This window comes from Linepithema humile, chromosome 2, assembly GCF_040581485.1.
Source record: "Linepithema humile isolate Giens D197 chromosome 2, Lhum_UNIL_v1.0, whole genome shotgun sequence".
In the NCBI taxonomy this organism is placed as follows: Eukaryota; Metazoa; Arthropoda; class Insecta; order Hymenoptera; family Formicidae; genus Linepithema; species Linepithema humile.
The window spans coordinates 4,264,842-4,284,789 of NC_090129.1; the positions used below are offsets into that span (position 1 = coordinate 4,264,842).

Consider the following 19,948-nt stretch of genomic DNA (forward strand, 5'->3'; position numbering starts at 1 on the left):
AATTGGTATTAATTGAGAACACAATTATATTTATCATTTTAATTTTGTAATATCTGTATATAATGTGTGTTAGTTATATGCATATTTTATAAGTCATATATTTATTATATATACTATACGTGTGTGTGTATGCGTGTATATACACATGTATAGTCAAAAAATGAAATGCATTAAACTTACTTATAGAATTCGTGTTCAGATTCATCTTTCTTAATGTTATTTTTATAACCTTTTTCAAAATCTTTCGCTAAAACTATGTAACGATTTTCACGGACGGCATGCATTCCCGCTTCTTGACAAATAGCATTAATATCAGCACCTGAAATTCTATCTGGCCGTGCTACATAATCTTCAAGATCCACTTCCTCGCTCAAATTCATCTTTGCGGTGATCGTGGAGAAGATCAAGCGCTTCTGTCGGCGATCAGGTAACGGAAATTCAATCTTGCGATCCAGTCTACCAGGACGAAGCAATGCAGGATCCAATGTATCAGCTCTGCAAGAGAATCAGAACAAAGATATTGTTTATCCTAATATTTAGGAAACTTTTAACGAAATTATAATCAACCCACCTATTTGTTGCCATAATGACTTTAACATTGGTTGTCTGATCAAAACCATCCATTTGGTTGAGCAATTCTAAGAGAATACGTTGCACTTCACGATCTGCTCCAGTTTGCGCATCAAATCTCTTTGTAGCAATAGCGTCAATTTCATCAACAAATATTATAGCTGGTGAATTTTCCTTCGCTAAACGAAACACATCTCGCACCATTCTTGGTCCTTCGCCCAAGTATTTTTGCACAAATTCAGAACCCACCACGCGAATAAAAGCAGCTGAAAGATAAAAAAAATAATAGAGAAAATTTTAATTTTCTGCATAATAAATATTTTCCACAAAATTCCTTTTAGTAATATGATTATCAAGGCTCATACCAGTAGTGTGTCTAGCAACAGCTTTCGCTAACATGGTTTTTCCACAACCAGGTGGTCCATACATGAGTACACCTCGTGGTGGATCAATACCAATCTGTTTATACAATTCAAAATGAGTAAGAGGCAATTCTACTGCCTCTCTAATCTCTTGCTTCTGCATGTCCATTCCACCTATATCACTGTACTGGATGTCCGGCTTCTCATCTTTGTTATAAATATTTTATTATTTATAATTTTATTTGATATGTTCATTTAGATACAATATTGATAATATTTAGGAGATTCTTACCTGCTTGTAGCATAGAAATGCTGGAATCAGCTTCTGGTGGTAGCACATCCACTAAAGCATTGCTATGCTTATGAAGTGCTACACTAGCAGAAGGCTTCAGAAGTTCTCTGTCTATAGTGGATAAAATCCGTACATAATAATTTGAGCCTGTTGTAGAGCCTACTATACCAGTGTTCTGATCAACAGCTTCTAGAAATTGTCCAATGACCAAAGGTACACTTTGGATGCGTTTAACTTCTTCTTGTGCATGTAAGTATTCTTTCTTTAGATTACGTTGCTCGTCCTTTATATATTCTTCTTGTACTTCAAGAAATTCCAGCATTCTCTGCAGTTTCTACTCGGAAGAATAGAATACTTGTAGCATATTTATATTTTGTTTGTAATCTTCATGCTCAATAAAAATACATAATTTTTTAATTAATAGAAATTAATATTTAAGTAGAATCAACAAAATGCATTATGTCAAATGGTCAAGACAATGTACTTTTTAAATATTAATACCTCTACACATTTCAGACTTATATGAGATATGTGAAAATTTATACCTTATATTTAGTGTAAAGATCTTCGACATCCAATTCATCTCCAGCTCCTGTGTAATGACCAGCAGCTGGTTTAGAATCAATTTCACTCACATCCTGAAAAGACAATCATAAGTTTGTGTTAATTAATATTTGTAAACTTTCCAATCACTTTTTAAGTTACTGGTTAAAGACACGTCAAAAGATTTACGAAAACCACAGTTCTGTATAGGTTATCTTTGTCTTAGATCAGACAAATCTATGGAAATACAATATATAAGTTAAAGATAAACGTACCTTATCCGGCAAAATAATACCTAATTCTTCCATTGTAGTCTAAGAATTCTTATACGTTAACGAAATAATAGACACGCTTTTTTAATATTCGACAGTATTCAAACAACCTATGCTGAACAATATCGGATGACTACAGCTTTTTGAACATTTCGTCACTGTTGGCCCTTGACAATCTATGTATATATAGATCAACCATTCTGTTGAGTCCGCTGGATGCGGCCAATGTGTTCTAATATGTTCCGAAAAGTAAACAATATGAAAGCCAATCAGTTTCTTGTCTTTTGGACAATTCCATATTGGCATTCACATCGTATCTAAATATTTTTGCATCATGACTGTTGATAAAAAAAATGTCAATTTTATATTTCGAAACGAATGCTTGCATGTTTATGTATAAGTTAGATATGGGTGTCATTGTGTAAGAGCTATATATACATCAATATATATATATAAACGAATATATATATGTATATATTTGTTACAGAATTTATCTTATACATAGTTGTCAAATTTGTCCGAAGGAAGAATTGTCAAAATTATTATGTATGACAAAGTAAATTTATATACACTTGTAAAGGTGTGTACAATTATAAGAAAGCCTATGCAGTGATGCTTTGCAAAAAATGTATATTCAACAACACATATTTTGTCGTAGGAATGAGGATATCTCAAGATCTCGAAAATTTTCCGCAAAGTTTAGTCGATTTATGTGTCAAAGAATGGTATTTGGTTCCATATCGTTACGGATATTTATTTGAAGAGAACATTTTTGATACACTCATAACCATTACTTGATGCAAAATGCAGTGTAAAATTGACAATCTACCTGACGAATTACTAGAATATATTCTGAGCTTAATACCACCGTATAAAGATCTTCAGGAATGCAAGCTTGTTTGTAAAAGATGGTACCATGCTACAAAAAGTATGTATCTTTCTTTTATTAACCTTTAAATGTCCAATATCAAATAAAGATGCTAGCACAGAATAAAGCTAATACATTGATTTTTATGTAATTAGATGTGATAGAACACAATGAAGCACATTTTCAAAAGTCCGTCGCTTTTGGATCTTTGCAATGGAATTCATTGCCATCCACACATTGGGTGCCTACTATTGGAAAGAGACATTCACATTCTGCGTGTATATACGAGAATTCTATGTATGTGTTTGGTGGTTGCACTGCTACGTGGACAACATTTAATGACTTGTGGCAGCTGGATTTAGGCACAAGGACATGGGTTAGACCGATCACTATGGGCAATTATCCATCACCTAAAGCTTGTGCTACTATGCTCTATTATAAAAAAAGTTTAATTTTGTTCGGAGGATGGTCTCATCCATCACCGTACCCTTTGCACCAGGTAAATATTAAAATAATGCATATGAATTAATTTTATTCTCTCAAAGTCTCTCTAGAATTAAATATATCAAAAAACATATATACGTATGTATATATATAAAATGTGTTTTTTTTTTAATATAAAAATTGCAAAATTGTATAAAAGTATTGTTAAGTTCATTAAATTTATACAATCAAATTATAATTTGAAAAATATAAGTAGCTATTTAAATTAGAATGTATTATCTTTCTGTAATTTATGATGTTTTTAAATCAAGATGTTTAATACTATACAATTATAATAAATAATATATAATAAAACATATAGTAATAGATAATAATATATTTTCAGCAATGGAAGTTATTTAATGAATTACATGTATACTCTATAGAATCAAATAAATGGACTGCTATAAATACGTTAGAAACTCCACCACCAACATCTGCACATTCTGCAACAATACATAAAAATTTAATGGTCGTTTTTGGTGGTGTTTGTGGTGGATACAGGTATATTTTTATAAAATTATAAATATTGGATTTTAATATTATTTACAATATATGTGCTGCTTGTGTGTATTATTTTATAGTTTTATATTTCAGTTCTAATGACGTATGGTGCTTAAATTTGGATTCATATAGTTGGCACAAACAAACTACGTCAAATTTGAAACCACAACCACGTTATGGCCAATCACAAATTGAACTGGGAGAGAAGCATCTACTTGTGCTTGGTAAGACATTTATAATTGTTTATGAAATTTAAGTTGCAATATTGAAACAAGTAAACGCATAATTACATTTATGAAATTATACAGGGGGTTGCACAGGACCTAATGCTGCTATGAATGATGCTTGGTTATTAACAATGGAAGGTGCGTCTTGGACATGGAAAAAAGTTAATATGCATAATACAGAATGGGCACCTACACGTATTTGGTGTCATCAAGCTTGTAAAGTAATGTATTAAGGAAAAATGAGCATTTCCACGAAATAAATGTAAATATTGAAGATAAAAAATTCATGTCTATTTGCATAGGTGGGGAATTATATTATTGTACTTAGTAAAAACAGACGTCAAGCCAAATCAAGTGATATGAGCATCTCAATGAAAAAGGTTGTTTGTCAACGAAGTACTTCACCACGTTTGTGTGAATCAAATCTTTTGCATGAAAGGTCTGGTGCAACTTGTATTTATAATATAGCATTATATGAAGATTTATACAAATTATAAAAAAATGAACGTAATTTTACCATTTGATTATTTTAGGCAAGGAAATTTATCCGTCATAGATAGGGATGAAAATGTAAATGGACGACATGGAGTATTTTCCAGATCATATTCGCAAAATGCACATGCCTCATCGCATATACCTAATATCTCAAAAACAATATCATTGTACAGTGATAATGCTCTAAGCATGGCTGCATTTCGTGATCAACCCTTGCGTAGCAGTTCAAATACCAATAGACAACGTCAATTAGAATCGCTAAGAAGAATGGAAGAAAAAATTCGTAACAAGAGAGCGCAACATTTGATGAAAGTATTAAAAAAATCCGAGAATACATTATCTATATTTGTATTGGATATTGCAAATGTCCTTTCCGATGACTGTAATGCTTCGTGGATCCCCTTGAAGCAAAATGATCATTCAGGACCTGACGAGAGAATCCTGTACTCTCTTGTAGTGGGAAGAGGAGAGTTGATAGTTTTTGGAGGTATTCGTAAAGAACATTCGACATTAGGCCACACTGATGTAGATGATTCTGTAGTGTATAATGATCTCTATTTTATAAACCCTCCTCGATATATCATTTAATATTGGTAAATAATTAAAAATAGTATCGTACAAAGTTTTATTTCATCTTGCTAAAACTTTGTTTATAATAAATTATTCCTATTGATAAATGTATTTATGTAAAATTATTAAAAAAAAGAGTATCATGATATATTGAGCTTTTTATATAAAACAATAATATAAGATTAGATAAGGAAAGCAATATAAAAATATATATGTTATCTTTTATGTTGAATCAAGTTTACGGTAATCCCATCTTTAACTTACTAAGGCTAGCCCTACTTACAGCGCTCCTATATAGGAAACTTATATTTTTTAACACAATATGCAAGTTATAAAAATAAAACACATTTTTGGAAAATATTTAATATTTATTAAGATATATTAGTTTTTAAAATTTTTCGTGTTTCATGAAAATGATATTAAAATACACAAAATTTAAAATTAAATTTTAAATATGTGAGAAGTACATCTTGCTCAATAGCAATTTTTAGATCCGACAGATCTTGCTTGGCTAAGATGGAGTTAAACTGATAAATGCATACTTCTACAAATACATTAAAAAACCTAAGAAACCTAAGTATGTGATAAAATAGTATATTTTATGATAAAATTATACAAAATCCGTTTCAATCACAATACTGTCTATTGAAATTTTATTCATCTTCAACTTCGGCTGTTTTTAGACTACCAAATACTTGTGAAGGTATAATTTGTTTTTCAATCGGCACATCTGAAAATAAATGAAAAACTATTAAAAAATGTTTAAATGTTAAATGCTAAATGTTGTGACAGGATGTTTTATTTTTGTTTTATTTAATTAAATTTCATATTAATTTATTAGTCTGATATCATACCTTCTTCTACTTCTGCATCATTTTCGTTTTCACTTTCATTTTCATTTTCATTTTCATCATCATCATCATCATCATCATCATTCATATCAATATCAATCTCATCGGGATTATTTACACGCGATTCTGATTTACCATCTTTTTCTGTTACGCTACGTACAAATTTAATACCTCCTTTGAGGTCGGCAACATTATCTGCAATTTGAGAATTGTTAAGATTAATTTGTACAAAGAAAGTAGCATAAAGATTTATTTGAATTAATTTTTATTACCTGTATTCGATGCGACTTTACTATCTAACAAGCGCATAGCATCTACTGGAACATCTGACACTTGATTGGATGCATTATTCAACATTTGTGCAGACATCATATTTACTTGAGTATTATACATAGCTTGCACGCTACGTTTAATTCGTAACATTTCACGCATGGTATCCTCATTTCCATGTCTAACTTCAAACTCTTTCCAAACTTGCCAGAAATTTGATGTAACCTATGTCATTTGAATTCAGCGTGTAAAAAATGAATTATATAAAATGTGATAATTATATAAATGTTAAACTGTATTATAAAGATAATATATCATACCCTTGGGTCACATATTTGGCTACAATGCGCATATATTGCTCTCGCTCTATCTACTTCTCCTAACTTCGTCTCCAACTCTGAAAATCGTAAACACATTTCCCTAGTATTTTCATCATTTAGAACTTCTATGGCTTTTTCATATATCTGTCGAGTTTTCGGTACTCCATATATGTCTGCAGCTTTTTTAATATATATGTTAAACATCTGTAAATTGAGAGATCACATTTTACATTCTGCGGTTAAATTCTAAAATGATGAAACTATAAGCATTTAAATACAAATTTTGCAGATATTTTGCTTTAAAATCATGCATAAGTTATTTATAGTAAGAAAAAAATATATCGATGAAAAGATCATCATTACATCAAATTTCTCTTCCGGAAGGACAGCATTTGTTGCACGTTCATACACAGACATAGCATGTCTTGCTAAGCCATGGTCCTCTTCTAGTTTTGCGTATAACAAATATAAAGCTGTAATCAATAGAAATTGGTTATTCTCTTGTTATATAATATTAATGACACAAAAGTAAGAAAAGTTATACCTTTAGCATACTTGGACGGGCAATGTTCTAAACATTGTTCGAAGAGATCCCTGGCACGTTCTAGTTTTGTGCCGCCATAACGTTTCAAAAATTTTGTCAGATACGTATTCCAAATATCATAAACGTTGGGCCATTTAAATAATGCGATACCTTTTTCATATGCCTAAAAAGTGAGTTTAGTTAATGTTTTGAATTACCACGTATATATGTAACGTATGTATTAATGAAAAATGTTTCATATACCCTAAATGCTTCCTCAAAGTAGTTGTTTTCCTCCAAAAATAGTCCATAATTAATGATGATTTGTGGTGTAGCAATTTTCAAGTCGATTATTTTGTCATATACCGCTTTGCAGGTCTATTGCATAAATAAATAAGTAAAATAAAAAATCTCAATATCATAAGATAAAGAAAAATTTCACACATATAACGACGTACCTTAAATGTTCCACACATTTCTTCTAAATCCGCATACATAGACCATACTTTTAACGACTTGTATAATCTCATTTGCACTGTTTCTGTTTCATCATGATATGCCACTTTTCTAGCTGGCATTGCAGTGGCACGATGCATGAGTTTTAAAGCCTCTTTAGAATTACTGTATGATAACAATAATGGATATTTTATTTAGATTTAATTATTTCTTATATATATATCGAATGTAACAAATATTTCTTTGTCAATTATTTGCATATAACTACAAAATATAGATATGAAGAAAATCAAATTTACTTGTGTCTTATTTCCATTTCTGCCCACTCACACCACACTGAAGCAAGATCATCCACTTTGGTATACGGAACATGAGTTGCCTTCTCAAATACTACTCTAGCATCTTCTATTTGCCCGTTTTCCTCATAAAATTTGCCAAATGCAACCCACAATGTATGTAGTTTACCAACTGCCAACTGTGGTTGCACTGTCTGCACAGCTTCTGTGTATGTGTTAATTATCTATAGAAATTAAATAATTAGTAATGAAAGCAAATATATACATATATATATGAACTTGTAACATTTTCTTACCTCATGTGGTTGTCCTTCATAAAGTTTAACTCTTTTGTGCCATTCAGATACATTATGTGGATTTTGTCGCAACAATACAGAATTGAGTAACAATAGTCTTCTTTCCATAAGATGTTCCAATCGTGTCAATCTCAATTCTAATTTTATATCAATTTCTAACATAAAAAGATATAATTTGATAAGTAATTAAGTTAATAATATAAAAAAATACATTAACTTGACTAATTTATATAATGTACATTAATAAACATATATACAATTATATATAATATACAACCTTCCTGAGTAGGGTTATGTGCTGCTTCTTCCATTAGCTTTTTAAGGCTGAGTTCCTCGAATTGTGCATAAGCATCAAAAACTTGTGTAAAATCTCTGACGGTAGTAACAGTTTGTATAGCTTCTTCATAAATATCTCTCGCCTAAAGAAAATTATATATACATTTCGGTAAATAGCATGAAGTGCAAAAAACCGTATTCATTAAATATATGTACAAAACTAATAAATACCCTCTCAAAGAGACCACTTCGCACATAATAATCTGCTAATGAATTCCATAAAGGTCCTAGTTGATCTGTATAACGTCTTAAACCACCTCTGATAATAGCATCTACATTCAGAGACTTTATTTTAGAAGGATTTTTTGATATCAAGTCGCATAATTCATTCCATAGTTGATGATTGGACTTTCCATGCTTTGATACAAAATCGTCCTGATTGACAATCTGTGCGAGTTTTACAGCAGCTTCGTCAAGTCTTCCAATCGATATCAGATATTCTATGTATTCTTCTGTATCTTCCGGTGATAACTATATTTATATTATTATTATTATTATATTATTAAGATTAAATATATTATAATTAATGGTACAAGTAATAAATATTATTACCTTTAGGTATCTTCTAAAGACTCTGACAGCAGTCTCATAAACATTGTGTTTTTTTAAGAAATCAATATATAAAGGCCATATACGATGATGCTGAGTAATAGGGAGTGCTCTCAGAGAACGATCAAACACCTGACGTGTTTGTGTTATATAACATTGTTCAGTCATTAGTGTACAATAATCCATCCAAATACGTGGCATTTTATGCATAAATACCAATGCACGTTCGAAAGCATTATTAACATCATCATATAATGGATCTGTTATACATCGACCCTTTAATTGACTGACACGTTGTCGAAGATAATTATACCACAGTTTGTAACTATAACATATAAGTATTTATATGTATATATTGTAATATTGTAATATTATAATAGAATATAGAATTATAAAAATATATAAAAGAATTGTCTTACCTGCCTGGTAATTCTTTCAATGCTCGTTCGTATACCACATTTAAATTCTTACTTTTTGTATTTTTAAGGTGATCAATGTAGCGTTGCCAATGTTTCACTGAATATGGATTTCGTAAAATTTCTTCTTCGTATGGTAAATCTTCCTCATTCTATTCCATTAGAATTATAGTGTTGTGTTAGCATTTTACTAATAATAAATATGAAGCACTTTTATATTTACATGTTCCGTGCCGTATGAATGATACATTTATCATGAAATATTTCATATCATTAATTGACAAAATTATTATATAATTATTTATATTTTATTCGATTTTTTAATGTTAGTGTAAGTTTGACAACATAAGTCATCAATAACCTATATGAGAAAAGTTACATAAAATATAACCACGACACGGAACATAATACATTATAAATATACTTACAAAGGCGTATAAATTTCCTTCGTCATCTTTGCGTTCTAACATTGCGAAAAATGTGTGCGTAAGGAAATGCAAATATAAGAAAATTGTTGCACCGAACTGTAAGAAATTGAAATTGTAGGTTAGTAATAAGGCGGTATCATCATCTAGAGATAAGGTAAGATTGAGAGGGCGCTGTTGACGCAATGTTGCTAAGCTGTATAGAGTTCACTAGTTGACCCTTATGGAAGATTCACACTGTGTCCGATATCCGACGTGCGATATCCAATAACAGAGCTTGTTTTCTAGAAATCTAGTTAGTAACGTAATACTATAGATCAGATAGGAGTATATTGGAGCGAGTAGGAGCATGTTGAGGGCATACGACACGAACAAACCTTCTATCTTGTCATACTTTATCAATGATTATAGTCATATGCTATGTTAATGGTATAACCGGTTTAATATAGTTGTTATAATATTCTTACAGAAATTAATGCCTAATTAAAATCACAATGAAGCAATCAGGTACTTACTTAAAATAATTTTGTATTATTTGTGTAGTATTTGTGTTTTTCTTTCTCGATCTGTAAACAATATTTAAATTAAATTAGTTTAAGTTTAGGTTAAGTCACATGTTTTATTTGTGTACACACATTTGTATATACAAAAAATATATAAGATATTAATTATTTGTTATTATCCATTCTATTTAGTGGACAAAAAAGGCAGGATGCCGATTAATAAAGAAAAATTTAAGAAATATTCTAAAGGCCCTGGGATTGATTTGAAACGAAAAACAAGTAAGATAAAAAATAAAGTGATTAGACAAAAGCTGCAGAACAAAGAGCAGGCCATAAAGGAAGCAACAGAAGCTTCTGCTCGGACGGAATTATTATTGACAGAAGATCATGGCTATTTGGAAGCTGAATCCGGAGAAGCTACTACTGAATATCGACAAAAGCAAATAGTAAACAATGTAGACATAACAAGTGCAGCCAAACAATTTAAATTGGATTTGCAATTTGGTCCATATTGCTTTAGATATACTAGAAATGGTAGACACTTACTTTTGGGTGGAAAACAAGGTCATGTAGCAGCTTTTGACTGGGTAACGAAAAAGTTGTCCTGCGAAATAAATGTGATGGAATCTGTACACGATGTTGCTTGGCTGCATCAAGAAACCATGTTTGCAGTAGCACAGAAAGATTGGGTTTATGTATATGATAATCAAGGAATAGAATTACATTGTTTGAAAAGAATGAATGGTGTGACAAGATTGGAATTTTTACCATATCATTTTTTGCTCGCCAGTGGATCAAAAGATGGTCATATGGCTTGGCTGGATGTATCTATAGGCAAACTTGTCTCTCGCTACAATTCACATTTGGGTAGAATATCTGTAAGTTTTGTTAATCTTTATATTAATTTTTTATATTGCAATTTTATTTTACATGTTAACAATATTATTTACCTGTGATAGGTGATGACGCAAAATCCAAGTAATGCAGTATTGTGTGTGGGTAATTCAAAAGGAGTAGTGTCTATGTGGTCTCCAAACTCTAATAAACCATTGGCAAAAATGCTCTGTCACCATCAGCCAATAATGACGTGTGCTATTCATCCCTATGGAACTTATATGGCAACAAGTTCTATAGATAAGTCTGTGAAGATATGGGACATTCGACAGTTAGATGGACCATTGAGTCATATGCACCTTCGTTCTCCTGCTCATCGTATGTCTTACAGTCAACGTGGCCTGCTTGGACTTGGAATGGGCAATGTAGTGGAGATTTTCAGGTAATATATTGATAAAATGAGTATAATATATATAATCAACAAGTTATTATTTGAATCAGGGAAACATCTGGTGACTTTAAGCCATATTTGCGACATAAGACTGCTCGCAATGTATGTTGTGTGAAATTCTGCCCATACGAAGATATATTAGGAATTTCTACAGCAAATGAGTTTTCATCACTTCTGGTACCAGGAAGTGGAGAAGCAAACTATGATGCATTGGAAGTGAATCCATTCCAAACTAAAAGTCAGAGACGAGAGACAGAAGTGAAAGCACTTTTGGAGAAAATACAACCAGAGTTTATTACTCTCGATTCAAGCGATATAATCCAAGTTGATGTACCTAGTTTGAAGAGCAAAATGGAAGCAAAGAAAAAACTTTTGGTAAGCGAAGAGAGAAAATATCTTGAAAATCAGGTCATCTTGGTATCTTGTAATCTTGCAATGACATTTGAAATCAAATGTAACAATCTATTTTTTTCAGTATGTTAAACCAAAGCCGATAGATTACATGCCACAACGGACGAAAGCCAAAGGAAAAGGTGGCACTGCAAAGATAATAAAAACTAAAAAGATACTAAAAGATCTACATCGTCGGGTAAATATTTTTTTCACACATTCCGAATTAATTAGTTTTCTATATGAATTTGACATTAATTAAAAATTGTTATTACTTTTAGGAATTGATGGAAGCACGATTGCACGAAATACGGGAAGAAAAAATGCCGAAACAAACCGAAACAAAGCAAAACAAAGATTATGGTGTATTAAATAGATTTCTTTTAAAGAAATAATAAAGTAATATCTTGATAGGAAATTTTATGTTTATAAATATGTATGCAATTATTATATATAAATTTGAATATTTTCTAATATATGCAAAATATTTTTATTTGATGCACAATTAAGGGTGCGTTCCACTTAACGCCCACAGCGCTCGCAACACTCATTCCACCTAACGACCGCGATCGCTGTGGTCACACTTGAAACGTCATAGATGACGTCATTGATTGCGACGCGTCGAGTTCACGACGCCCGTGGTTCAAACGGGTTCAAACATGGGTCGTCGCAACACCACCTATAGACAAGGCCTCTCCACTGAAATCATGATGTCATCACTAGTAGGCCATTCGCTATTCTATTTTCAAGTGCCAAGTATATGCGATTGAACTTTTATATATAATCAAAGTTTTTTATTGTAAACTTTTTTAATAATAAATATATACTTACACATTGTGGGTTAAAAAATAAGGAAACTAATTTAAAAATTATTAAATTACTTTATTAAATATAATAATAATAAATTCTTTGAATAAAATAATAAAACACAGCTTTAGTTTATGGTTTCATTCTTTTGCAGTCTGGCATTGTTTTTCTTCTTATAATATCATTTTGTCTTTTTGTGTAATTGTTTAAAAGGATGTTAGAGAGTGTATGCGTAATTTTTATAATTAACATTTGAGTTGAATGCTTTGAACAACAGTGTCCTGAAAAAAGTTCCAAATACAAATCACGTATAGTTTCGAATGTTAGAGTCTTGACAATTTGACGTTGATTTTTTTGTACGAGAAAATCGTGATCATTTTCTAGTAATTTTTGGACAATTAAGAAAGTATATGCTGCACACGTAATAACGTCTTCGTTGGAATAACATAAACCTCCTCGATTGTTTGCTGCTATTAAAGCTGAAAAATGTATATTGTCACCAGTTAAAAAAACTTTGCAGTATTCGCATTTCAATTTTTTAATCGCTGAATATGAAGTGTATCCTGCTACATATACAAGAAGTGGCCAAGTATTGTCTTCGATATTGTTAAGGTCCTTTTCATCAATAACACATGCATTTCTTAATAATACAGGTATATTTCCTAATAAAAAATCAATTTAAAATGTCAATGCATGTTTTTAAAAAATGTTGTAAATTAATATAAAGTTTTCTATCCAGATAGAAAAACATGTAGAATATTAGTTTTAGTTTCATTTTAAAATATAAAATATGTTATAATTCAAAATGTAAATTTTGAAGTTATTAATTTTAAAATTAATTATTAAAACATATAGCAATCTTTATAAAATTGAAGCCTGAAGTAAATGCTTGAATAACTGTAAGATTCATCTAACACAATTGTGCCAGTAATTATGAAAGTGGTCTAAATCAGAAATCTGAAAAAATTAATGTATCCATATCTTGTGTAAAAACATGTTTTGTGTTGTGATTAATTCATTTTTTCAGATTTTGTTACTTAGACACTTTCATAATTACCAACACAATTATTGCTGAATACATTTTACAAACTAATTTTGTAATTATTATAAAAACTATTGCAGTATCAAATTGTAGAATTATCTTAACACAATTATTATGAAAATGTTCTATCTGGGTAGCTTCTGAAATATTTTGAATTTATTTAAAATGTTTGAAAATAATGATTAACAATAGAATTAAGAAAATAAGAATGAAATTACAAAATGATTATACACAAATGAACAAAAATGATTATAATGATTGGAACTTGGAAGGAAATTTGAAAATACAGTTATGAGGAAAATAAATTTGTTTAAAGTTTATAAAAAATGCAGTTGCTCGAAGTTTCAATTAATTTTATTTTTTATTTATTACGATCATTTTTGTGAAATAAGATTTCTAAATTTTTCTACAAAATACGATACTTTTTATCTTAACGATAGAATCAAAGAAAGTTTTTTTTTACAAAAATATTGTTTTACAAATTTCTATAAATCCAAAAATATTTTTGAATTTAATGCAATTTTTATATTACGAAATTTAATATAAAAGAAAATTATGTAAAACCAGAATTTTGAACTACCTCTTCATCTTTGATATTTTCCACAAAGTCTAAGATATCTGTCGAAGTCATTTCTATATCTCCATATACTTTGGACTTTAAAAGAAGTGGCACGGTATTCTGCATACAAAGCTTACTTTCGGATTCAAAAACTTGACGAACTAATATATGATATTGTGCTCCAGCTTGTTGTCGGTACATTCCAAAACGTTCTTCCAATCGATCGGTTTGGATTTTTCCACACAAAAAAAAAACTCCAATGTTTTTTATCCAAGCAGTAAGTGGCTAACTTTATCAAAGCATCTGTGGTTTGAAATAAAGCGAAATGGGTTTCTTTTGTTAGTTTTCCACCACCTTCACAATTTTTCCATCTGTTTAACCAATTCAAAAAATTTTTTAGAAATTTTATGTGATCAGAATTTTTGGTGATTGGCTCTTCAAAATGATTCCTATGTCTTTTTCCTTTTAGTAAGGTTTTAACATTTACTATATCCCACTGAGAAATTAACTCTATATATGCAGCAGTATCTTCAAAATATTCAAAACGTTTTTTTGGGCCAAGTTCACGCAGCGCTGTGACAACATTGGTATTGAAAATTTGTAAAGCCAACTTGACATTCTGTCGTTCGATTGACGTTGGATATAAGGATTTTAAAGACAGCGTGTATCCATATTGCAGCAAATTATCCTTTTCTGTAGAGTGCATATCTTTAAGACTTTGGAATGAAGCAAGTCTCATTTTCTGTTCTTTAAAATCTGGATATTGCATATACTGATGTGGTTTCTGATTTATCCAATTATTTCGAATGTTTTTTATTATGTGTACTGAATCAATAACATAAAACAGAGGTCTTGAGGAATCTTTAGGATTGCGGTACACATTCGATATTTCCGGTGGATTACTAAAAAAAGACATTGCCTTTTTATTGATTGCATTATTGTCAGAAACAACAGCTAACACTTCAAAACCAATATTTTCTAAACCAATGACAATTTTTGCAATGAAGTCATGGAGGGTTGATGCTTGGAGCGTTTTTACCGGTAAAATATGCACAACATCTCTGTAGGTTGATAACATACTATTGATCATAAATACATGAGCGCTCATTGCACACTCTGTACTGTTAAAAGCTCTTCCCACTATATTTCCGCCTTTATAGTCCACATACGGTTTTATATGAATTTTGTCCATCATCAATGTAATTGTTTTATCCTCAGCATTAAGTAGTTTGAATTTCGATAAAATGTAATGCAGAAAAGTTGACTCATCTTGCTCTAATTGAGGATTAGTTGAAAAATTGCTACAAATTCTTTTTATAGTAGTTGACGATGGTAATAATAAATGCCCAAAGTTACGAAGAAATTTGTAAGCATGTGGAGAAATTGAATGAACTAATCCACAAAACAAAGTAGTTTCCCATGAATATCGGAATGCATTTTTCTTCGAAATATCTAATAGTTTAATTTGTTGTAATAAAAAGTCTATAACCGGCTTTTGTTCTGTGACGTGACGCTTTCCGTCGCGCCCGTCACAAGGGCACTAGCCCGGCCAAAGAGGGCGGAATTTGGAGTTGCGTCCCCCCGGTCGAGGAGGGAGCGATTTCTCCCGCTTCGACGGGTCTTGCGCTTTTATTTAATTATTACAATCTACCGACAAACTTAAGATTTTGGCGTTAGAGTGTATGGCCAATTTATCGTTTTGTGTAACTACCGTCAAGAAGAAGCGAACGCCGTGAGATTTCGAAGGATGACCTCGACAGTAAAGAGGAAGCCCGGAAAACATACGAAACCAAGGTCATGTATCGAGTCTCGCGTTAAACATTGTCGTAGTAGCAGTTACCGATCCTCCAATTTTGCAGGACCGAGGTTACGGGGAAGTCCCGACAAGGTCCAGATAGAGGGAGCACAGCAGTGCAACCGGATGCCGAAAGACGTTGCCGCCATCACCGAGAGTCCAAACAGACGGTCGATGTAGCCATGGCCTGGCCAGCCGGGCAGATCGAACCGGAGGACGGCAAATTCAGAGGCCCTTATTTTGAAGTATCGGCCGTTGGCGAGCAAGAAAGCAAGGATAAACAAATGAAGAATAAACAATTGACGAGGTCGGAGCTGTTTACGATCGACAGGCGACTCGAGGAAAAATTATAAACAGAGTGCGCTGACCAATGCGTGGAGACTCGACATGGGCCAGGGGAACCTCAGAGAAACCACTGTTCGACGAGCCAGCAACCGGGAAGGAGCAGCTCCAGAGGAGGGTCCCGACGAGCGTAGCCGTACCGTCTTTGTAAGGCCATCACCCAGGGTAGATATAATTTTGTAATACCGGCCAAAGCGGACGCCTCCGACACATTCGTTACCGACAGTTACCGCTAAAGTACCGATTATTCTTGAGTATCGAAATAAGAAGTGCCGATATCGCTTCCCGTGAAATTCTAAGTCGGAGGTTAGCTGGCCCCGGTTACCGTGTTACCGTAGCCCTCTTCGAGGCGCTAAGCCGTCGACAGTCCAAACGCTCGTAGTCCGAGAAAGACTTATATTGTTACCGTCTCCGTCTTACCGGAGTTATCAGTTACCTGTTACCGTATGTTACCATGGTCTTGAGAAAATACCGTTTGATAAAGTTAAAAGAGAATTCGAGTCGCGGAATTTGCGTGGAGCGCAGTGCCGTTTTGCAGCGAGAGTTTGAATTCGGCCTTGGGGCGTAACGATCAACTCGTCGCGGAAACTTGAGTGCCTCTATCGAAATTACCGTCGAGATTACCTTTTTGTCGGCTACCGAAATCCATATATTACCGTTAGTACGGATTTGGCCTTGGAACGTCGTCTCTGGGCGAGATTCCGGATTCACGCCTTTAAAGAAACTGGACGTCTCTGGCAGGACTCCCTCTGTCTCCGTGTCCTACGGTGTTACCGTTTTGGGGCCTGTCCTGGAGCGTCGTTTCTTGGCGGAATCTCGGGGGTCGCAGTTCTGGGAGGAGACTGGAACGTATCTGGCAAATCTATTGCCGTATCGGTTACCGTAACGTTTCTCTGAGTATTGTTTTGGCTTATCATTCCGATTGCCGCTTCTGATTATCGTTTTGCGTTCCGATTTTCGTGTTTGAATATCGTCGTAGGTAACGTTTTCGGCTACCGTTTTGCGTATCGTTCCCTGTATCTTTTCGAGTACCGCTTTGATTGTCGATTCTAAGTATCGTTTGGCGTATCGTTGCCGATTGTCGTTTTTTGCGTATCGTTTCAAATATCGTTTTGAGTACCGTTTCGACTGTTGTCTTCGAGTACCGTTTCTTGAGTGTTGTTCTTGGATACCGTTTAGAATATCGTTTTTGAAAGTATTGTTCTTGGTTATCATTTTGAGTATTGTTTTTTTTGTGACGCCTGTTTGGCGAATATGTTTTGATTTGCGTGCGAAACCGTCTTTCTTAAAGAGATTCTAAAGCTTGTTCAGCTATGTTAATTCACGATTCTTTAATAATAAGTGTTAATAACTTTTATTGTTAAACGTGGTGTTTTTCTGACGACATCTCCTCTCCAGAATCTCCAATAAAAATCAAAAGAACTACGCCCCTCTGCCATATACTGAGCGGGGAGCGGCCGGACATATTAAAAGAATTATTGAAGTTACCGTTACCGTGGTGCGATTATACGCACCTGGCGCCCATTTCCGGATACCGATTTCGCGAGTTACCTTGCTCCCGACGTGCGTGGAGTACCGCGAGTTTTCCGAATCGTGCAGTTATTGCCGATTTCGCGAGTTACCGTGCTCCCGACGTGCGTGGAGTACCGCGAGTTACCGAATCGAGCATCTATTGCCGATACCGCGAGTTACCGAGTCGTGCATTTACTGCCGACGCCGCGTAAGTTACCTAACTCCCGAAGATCATGGAGTATCGCGGTTACCGATTTCCATTGGGCGTGCTCCCTCGGATCTGGTGTGATTCCGAGGCTAGTTCACGTCGCAGTTCAGATAATGTTGTTGACAATGAATTTAAAATATCGATACAGATATCTAAATTCTCCTTCACCGAACAGTCTTGATATTCTTCTTCTAATGATATTAAGGCTTGGTCGAGAATATCTTCAATTTCAATGATATTGCTTACTACCAATGGAAATTTGAGTTTCTTCAGATATTTAACTTCCCTTGATCCATAAAATAAAGTGACGGTGAAATTCTCCGACACTCGTGCACAACATTTAACATTTGGATATGATGTATCTTCTACATGAAAGAAATAAATAGTAGTGTCTTTGTGCGAAATTATCCACTTGTGTATATCAATGCGATCCTTCAATTTCACATACAACTCTTCTAACGTAGAAAATCCGTTTTTTTCATCAAATGTTTTTCTCGATTCTATGCTGCTTGTAATTGCTTGCTCGATCAAAAAATTCTCCATCTTTAAACGTTTCTTTTCTGGGCTTTCTCGATGAGGTGCTTCACTTTTTGTTAAGTATTGAGGATTGTTTAGCAACTGACTTGGAACAGCGTCTGTAACAAAAAATGCAATGAGAAAAGGAATACTATTTTGTTGTCTCGTTATGAGGAATATTAAATTCCAAGTGTTAATATTTGTAATTTCATTCTTGTAATTCATAAATATAACTAAAATACTATCTTGTACTAAAGTATTATCTTGATGAAAACAATAAACATGTAATTGAGATAAACACAGTTAGAATATTAAAATATTGCAGCTGTAGAATTTTTTGAAATTATTTTGAAACACTTACTTTTAATTAAACGTGGATGTCGCAATGGAGCAGTTAACAATTTCCCATTAGCTTCGTTATAATGGCTCGTTTCTCGTTCAATGTCGTGAGAGTGAAAATGTAATTCGCATACCTAAAACATGATGATGAGCAAAAACAAGTGTAATGCATAAATTTTTGTCTTGAGATTATTTATAGATTAACAAATTGATCGTTAACATATTATTTATAATATTAATTTTATTTACAAATATATTGAATTAACTTACTTTAGAACTATTTGTAGGACAAAAATTCTGTCTACAAATAGCACGCAACCATTTTCTTTTTATTTCTTCATTTTTTGGAAAAGAAAACGTTGCAACCTTTGGCCCATTTTTGTAATTGCCGTTACAATTTGGCACACAACATTTGAAAGGCATTGCTATAAAAGAAATACGTAATTTCAATAATAAAGAAGTATGATCCAAATCTAACCTATTATGGTCAGTTTTCTAAATATGTTCATAATTCGGTAAATTAATCATATTATGACTTACCTCAATAATATAGGCATTCATCAACTATCCACAACAAAAAATTCTTATCACAACACACTACACTATTAAAAAATTCACGTTAATGTCGCATGAAACACAAGGTTACGTTAGAAAACTGAAAGATAAATGGCCTACTAGTGATGACGTCATGATTTCAGTGGAGAGGTATTGATCATTGAACTATAT

At 32.7% G+C, this 19,948-nt stretch overlaps 4 protein-coding genes and 1 long non-coding RNA gene across 6 annotated transcripts; 2 read left to right on the forward strand and 3 right to left on the reverse strand.

The window, feature by feature from the left end:
• Positions 1 to 8: 8 nt before the first annotated feature.
• Positions 9 to 2,203, reverse strand: LOC105673849 (26S proteasome regulatory subunit 6B). The gene is made up of 6 exons (XM_012369789.2): positions 2,043 to 2,203; positions 1,770 to 1,862; positions 1,225 to 1,558; positions 936 to 1,139; positions 572 to 836; positions 9 to 495 (listed from the first exon to the last, which is right to left on the reverse strand). Exons 1-6 carry the CDS (start codon positions 2,073 to 2,075, stop codon positions 177 to 179), a joined length of 1,248 nt encoding a protein of 415 aa, XP_012225212.1. The 5' UTR covers positions 2,076 to 2,203; the 3' UTR covers positions 9 to 176.
• A 160-nt stretch (positions 2,204 to 2,363) lies between these two features.
• Positions 2,364 to 7,547, forward strand: Fbxo42 (F-box protein 42). 2 transcript variants are annotated; one of them, XM_012369786.2, is made up of 9 exons: positions 2,364 to 2,460; positions 2,527 to 2,619; positions 2,698 to 2,967; positions 3,063 to 3,406; positions 3,737 to 3,894; positions 3,988 to 4,118; positions 4,203 to 4,342; positions 4,424 to 4,560; positions 4,655 to 7,547. In XM_012369786.2, exons 3-9 carry the CDS (start codon positions 2,844 to 2,846, stop codon positions 5,202 to 5,204), a joined length of 1,584 nt encoding a protein of 527 aa, XP_012225209.1. In that variant the 5' UTR covers positions 2,364 to 2,460; positions 2,527 to 2,619; positions 2,698 to 2,843; the 3' UTR covers positions 5,205 to 7,547. The 2 variants fall into 2 exon arrangements, with proteins under 2 accessions (XP_012225209.1, XP_012225208.1); XM_012369785.2 differs by having other exon boundaries at positions 2,390 to 2,619.
• fand (Pre-mRNA-splicing factor SYF1 fand) lies at positions 5,765 to 10,088 on the reverse strand. Its single transcript, XM_012370035.1, has 15 exons — positions 9,928 to 10,088; positions 9,503 to 9,651; positions 9,087 to 9,408; positions 8,706 to 9,005; positions 8,476 to 8,617; positions 8,199 to 8,353; positions 7,906 to 8,126; positions 7,609 to 7,771; positions 7,415 to 7,528; positions 7,172 to 7,334; positions 6,991 to 7,100; positions 6,628 to 6,831; positions 6,310 to 6,532; positions 6,041 to 6,232; positions 5,765 to 5,916 (listed from the first exon to the last, which is right to left on the reverse strand). Exons 1-15 carry the CDS (start codon positions 9,967 to 9,969, stop codon positions 5,840 to 5,842), a joined length of 2,577 nt encoding a protein of 858 aa, XP_012225458.1. The 5' UTR covers positions 9,970 to 10,088; the 3' UTR covers positions 5,765 to 5,839.
• Positions 10,089 to 10,272: 184 nt separating this feature from the next.
• LOC105673848 (WD repeat-containing protein 46) lies at positions 10,273 to 12,578 on the forward strand. The gene is made up of 6 exons (XM_012369788.2): positions 10,273 to 10,431; positions 10,620 to 11,305; positions 11,387 to 11,703; positions 11,763 to 12,087; positions 12,188 to 12,301; positions 12,384 to 12,578. Exons 1-6 carry the CDS (start codon positions 10,419 to 10,421, stop codon positions 12,495 to 12,497), a joined length of 1,569 nt encoding a protein of 522 aa, XP_012225211.1. The 5' UTR covers positions 10,273 to 10,418; the 3' UTR covers positions 12,498 to 12,578.
• A 1,709-nt stretch (positions 12,579 to 14,287) lies between these two features.
• Positions 14,288 to 19,920, reverse strand: LOC105673967 (uncharacterized). The gene is made up of 4 exons (XR_010888766.1): positions 19,763 to 19,920; positions 19,493 to 19,647; positions 19,245 to 19,356; positions 14,288 to 19,002 (listed from the first exon to the last, which is right to left on the reverse strand). It is a non-coding gene; the product is annotated as an uncharacterized lncRNA (long non-coding RNA).
• Between the last annotated feature and the right edge of the window lie 28 nt (positions 19,921 to 19,948).